Source organism: Anopheles cruzii, chromosome 2 (assembly GCF_943734635.1).
Source record: "Anopheles cruzii chromosome 2, idAnoCruzAS_RS32_06, whole genome shotgun sequence".
In the NCBI taxonomy this organism is placed as follows: domain Eukaryota; kingdom Metazoa; phylum Arthropoda; class Insecta; order Diptera; family Culicidae; genus Anopheles; species Anopheles cruzii.
This window is the reverse complement of record NC_069144.1, coordinates 4,884,472-4,889,878: the sequence shown is the minus strand read 5'-3', so window position 1 is coordinate 4,889,878 and position 5,407 is coordinate 4,884,472. Positions and strand designations below refer to the sequence as shown.

General features: G+C 51.6%; 1 protein-coding gene across 1 annotated transcript; it reads right to left on the bottom strand.

Annotated features, from left to right (window-relative positions):
* Positions 1-3,338: 3,338 nt before the first annotated feature.
* Positions 3,339-4,954, bottom strand: LOC128275554 (cyclic AMP response element-binding protein A). The gene is made up of 4 exons (XM_053014102.1): positions 4,397-4,954; positions 3,836-4,333; positions 3,614-3,757; positions 3,339-3,536 (listed from the first exon to the last, which is right to left on the bottom strand). The coding sequence occupies exons 1-4, from the start codon at positions 4,952-4,954 to the stop codon at positions 3,339-3,341; spliced, it is 1,398 nt and encodes a 465-aa protein (XP_052870062.1).
* Between the last annotated feature and the right edge of the window lie 453 nt (positions 4,955-5,407).

Below are 5,407 nucleotides of genomic sequence, written 5' to 3'. Positions count from 1 at the left end.
GCGTCAAAACTCGTTTACAATAATGTTTCGTTACTCGTTTACAATAATGTAAGTGAGGAAATTTTATTTCTGTCGTTTATGTTTGTTTTTCCATCTCGTCCCCCGTGTGTTCTCCCTCAGCGGCACACGTGCTGCACAATTACAATATTTATCGCCGTCTCGTATCGCCGTCTCAAATCGATCCCTGGGCCACCGCGGTCCGTGGTGGATTGTCGGCGGCGTTTCCGATCGAAAAATAACGCAAACATCTAACATCATTGCCAAGGGCAAAACGAAAACCGTAAACTAGGTGGAACGTTAAATCTAAAACGTGCTTAAAACGAGGGTAATTGTAATTGAAAAAAAAACCAAGTCGCATAAACGAAACTACGAAACTAAAGCCCCATCGTAAGCCACCCTTTGCTAGCTGAGCAGCCGCATAAATCTATGCTTGGTAAGGCGGTCTGTGTGTCTACTTGTTGTCTTCCTTCCGGTCTGGCCCCATTAAGGATGGTTCCTGTCTGCCGCCGCGATTGTGTCGCCGCCGGGCCTGAATGCTGTGTCCTCTACGCCCGGATTCTGTTTTGGATTCCTTTTTCGACGGTTTTAATCAATGGAATCGACGTCCGCTACCTCTCTGGTAAATGCATTCTCCGCTTCGCCACCGCCGGCGCGAAACTATTTCGCCCTCAAAGTTGCCAATCGAGTCTGCTCGCGAGATCGCGCCTGGGCCGGTGCATATGGGAAAGGCGGCCACGGATAAAAATAGACGTGAGAGACGCGCATTGCATTAGAAACAGCCCAAGAAGGTGCACTTGAGATGCGCCAAGCGGCAGCAACCGCGGAGAGTGAAAAGTAGACGGACGGACGGGCGTCCTAAAATGCGACCGGTTCCACCTTCGACCCGACCCTCGGACCCCCGGCATACCCACTTTCCATCGTGTTTCCATTTTCACCGGAGCGCACCGAGCGCGCGTTGGGTGAGGTTATGGTCGGAATGGGACGGGCCCAACTGCCAGAAAGGGTAAAATGAAATGAAAGCAAAACGGATCGCTGGGAGCCCCAAGCCCGTGCTAAATTAAAGAACCCAGCCACACACGGCCACACGCGCGTCTCGTACTCTTTGTGTTATAGGTAACATAAGTGGTCATAATTTTAAGGTTAAGTTTCGCGCACAATTTCCCGGCAAACAGACGCCTCGTGTCCGTGTGTGTGGGTTTACTTTGTAAAAGAAGCGCCAATACAATAGGCCGGCAAACTAGGCCACATTGAGGAAGTTGCTTAAAACACAAACACGCGTACACAATCGGGACCCAATGCTTAATCACAAACACAATCCTAAATATCAGTCCTTGAATCGACAGGGTTTTCGACCGCACGAGGAGTCACACGAGTGTACAGAAAACATCTTAAAACAAATGCACAAACGGTTCGAACCCCAAATTGGTCCTATGCCGGCGCCTACCGGGGGCCTGTTGGGGTTCGCTCTAATGGTCTAAAGGATAACATTCGTGTTTGCCCCGCGCGATTCCCAAAAAAAACAAAAGTCTACATAATTAAAATGGCAGAATTTGATGTGGACCAAAGGATTGGCTTTCCAAACACGTAACACGTAGCTTACACCCGGAAGCTGCATCTCTCTCCTCATCAACTCATGGTCGTGTGCACGGGCAACAACGCCACGAAATGAGGTGAACTAAACACTAACCCCTCAATTGCATTCCCATGGTCTTACTAGCGAACTTACTAAGCTTGCGACATAAATTAAAGTAAGTTAGTGCCTAACGAAATGTAATGGTCAAATAAGTCATAACAATCATGTAGCAATAATAATGATTCTTTTCTTCCGATTCCGGACCCCTCGCATAAATTGACAACTCCCACCGTCGGCTGTGCTTAAAATATCCCGCAAGTTCTTCATTTCATTGTCTGTTAAGCTATCTTATAAATATAAATATTTATATAAGTTTATCTATCTGTTTGCGTATTTTCTTAGCCGTATAAAGCACTAGTTTAATGTATCGTCGACGTTCTTCTTTATGTTTGGTTCCTCGTCGTGGTAGAGTTTAGTGGATAGTTTCAGCGAAACGCTTACGCTAGTGTAGATAAAACCTTATCGACCTCCTGTTCTCGTCGCTGTAAATATCGATGCATCTGTTCTATGTTAGTCTCAAGATTTGTGGGTTTCACAGTCGTCTCCCAGAACACTGCAGTCCTTGTGTTTCTCAAAAAGTAGAAATAAGATCGGTTTGACACCAAGTACAGAGTAAAATTACTGTCTTTGCCACCGCTAGCTACACTTACATATGGAAACAGTTTAGCAAACTAATTAGAAACAAAGATACAATGTAAGTACTTGCGTCGTAAATGAAATCGAAACCATTTAGCACTCGCGTAGGCTTTTTGCTGTCTGTCTGTGGTTAGTGTTACCGGATCTCGGAGGACACATCCGCTCGTCAACAGTCAAACGTGGTTTGAATGCACGAAAGGTGCGATTTTTTAAATAAAACCATTAACGGGCAGGCGCGCCATCTATCGGCCGCTACCCGCCACCATCGCTCACAGAGCCCGATGTAAATGCTAGTAACAGTGTTGAAGCGAGGTACAAGCGAAAAAGGGGAAAATGCGCAACATTTTCATCAAATCGTCTCGAAAACAACCTCAAATTTCCCGGGAAATTCAACTCTCCAAATTTATAACTTATTTCTCTGCTAAGCTGTTTTTCCTCTGTTTTCATTGTAAATTGATTGCACTATTTCTCAACAGAGTTTTCGCACAATGAACAACGACTGAACCGATTTGGCTGCCGTCCGATCCGACCAAGAAATACTTTGCACGGCACCACACATTTAAAACAACAAGGCACGCTTCCATCGCTCACCGTCGCATGCGTTTGAAACCTTTGAGCGCGCATTTGTCCACTTCTTGCTGTCCGGCCGGCGTCCGAGAGCCAGCCCGAACCCCATTATCCATTAAAAACGGCCCGTTCCGTTCGTACTATACTATCGATTTGGAATGTTAACTTTGCCCTGCACTAACAACTTACATCCTCAATCGCAATAACAATCGTCCGCTCGGCCAGCACACCCAAAACCGCCCAACACCAACCGCCAAACTCCTACCGAAAACGTGGAAGACTTCGTTCCCGTAATACCGCCCAACCGGAAGCCTTCAGCCACCCCTCGCCCTTATTGCACGGACCCCAAAAACCACGAGAGCGGAGGGTTGTGGGTCGATTCACTCTTCGCGCGCCATCCTTCCTTCCTTCCTCATCTTCGGGACATTAGCATATTATTTGTACATTTGTGCTAGGTTTTCCTAATTGTCTTACGGCACCCTGTCACCAAGGGTCAAACGCCTTACGCCTTGCGGATGCCCGCCTGCCGGCTGATGAGCTGCCGCAGCTTGGACAGCTCCGTTATCAGATTCTGGTTGGAGTCCTCGAGCGACTCGACCCGCTTCCGGTAGTCCAGGTTCTCGGACACCAGGATCTCGACCCGACGCTCCAGCTGGTCCATGTACTCCTTCTTCTTCCGCCGGCTCTCCTGGGCGGAGATCTGCAAGTAAAGAGGACGAGAAGTTGAGGAATCGATACCGTGGCCACAAGCGCACCATGCGGGGTCGTCGTCGTTACCTTGTTCTTGATTTTCCGTCGGATCTTCTTGAGGGACTTTTCTTCCGCCTTCGTCAGCGGGAGTCGCGTCGGGATGGGGTATCCTTCCGCGAGCAACGTTCGCTTCTCTTCCTCCGTCAACATGAGCGTACCGGTGGAACCTTTCTGTAATGTCCCCAAGGCGGAAGTACATTAAAACCCGTATCATAAAAGAATCAGGAGACTAGTAAGTACCGAACGCACCGGTTGACTGCTGATGAGCGGGGTGTGTATCGGTTGCCTCGTGGAAGTGGTCACCGACTGGGATGCAGAGGTGGACGCAGGCGAGGAACCGGCGGCGGAGCCGTGACTAGCGGAGGACACCCGGGCGGCGGAGGATTGGCCTCCGGGCTGCGGCGGTGAGGAGCCGGAAGTGTGCAGTGACGTTCGGCGGCTGGAGGACGTCGAGTTGACGCCACTGTCGGTCGGCGGGGACATGGGCGAAACGTGATGTTCCGGGCTCTGGTTACCCTCGGATTCGTCGCTCGGCAACGAGGACGGCGGAGTGGGCGGTAACCCGAACCCGGACGACTGTGGTTCCATCTTGATGTTCAGCTTGGACATGACGATACTCTGTTGCTGCGACTGCTGGGAGGTCACCTGCAAGCCACCTCCGCCACCGCCACCGCCGCCAGTGGTGAGGATGATCTGCTGGCTCTTGAGCAGACTCTGTGAAGCGGGTGATAGCTGGAGGGTGCCATTCTGGAGGAAGGAAAGAGAGGCCTTAGCAACACGTTCCCTTGGGACTCTCCTCCGGGAGCTTACCTTGTGCTCGAGCACCAGGTCCGAGTGACCGTAGGTGCCACCGAGGCTGACGGCGGAGATGGTGAACCCGTTGGTGAGGTGTGATGATCCTCCGCCACCTTCACCGGCCCCAACCGGGGAGCCGGGACAGCTGGAGCTCGGTGACAGTGGCTCCTCCTTGACCGTCGTGGTCTCGTCGATGTCGATGTCGGAAGCGGACGTCGACGAGGACGACGAATCGTGGCAGGACGAGGACGAGCCACCGTTCCCGAGCGTCACCGCCAGCCCCTTCAGGCCGAGCAGTGACGCGTCCTTGAAGTCGAGGTTATGGTTCACCGTGAGGTGGTTGTTGTTGTTGCTAACGAGGTTGCCGCCGCCACCGCCGGAGTTGTGATGGCCGACGGTGAGGCTCTGCTGGCCGCCGACGAGCAGCGACATACCGGCGAAGGTGGGCGGTTTCGTGTCCGGGCGGTGCTGACCGTTGGCCAGCACCGTGGTGACGTGGCCCTGCCTGTGGATGATGTGCTGATGTTTGCTGCCGCCATTCATGCTGATCGCCGGGTAGCACTCCTCCTCCATATCTGCTGGAAGATGGAACGGTAAAGAAACGGTGGCTCCATTAACCCGCTTGTGCTCTTCCGCTTTCCGGGCGGACATAACCCCAACCCTCTGGATTGTGAGTTGTCAGTTGCAGTGCCTGGATTCGCCTGTCACTTGTGTGTGACACGAGAAACGAAGCGGATCGAACCGAAGCGTCTTGGGGCCTCACTTACGTAAGGACGAAACTGGCGAAGAGAATCTAAATCTGGATCAATTCAATATCGCGAAACAGATACGTAACGCCGCGCAGCGGGTGGTCGGTGGCAAAGAGTTACGCCGGAGGGGGATGCAGTTCGCTGCACAGCTTCGCAAATAGTCTGACAGAGATCTGGACCCGGTCTCAATTTGACCCAAATTCGAGTTTAGAAAAACCAATCTCAAAATTGGGACGCAAAAAAATAAAAATGACCCGCGGCGCGGCAAGTGTTTGCT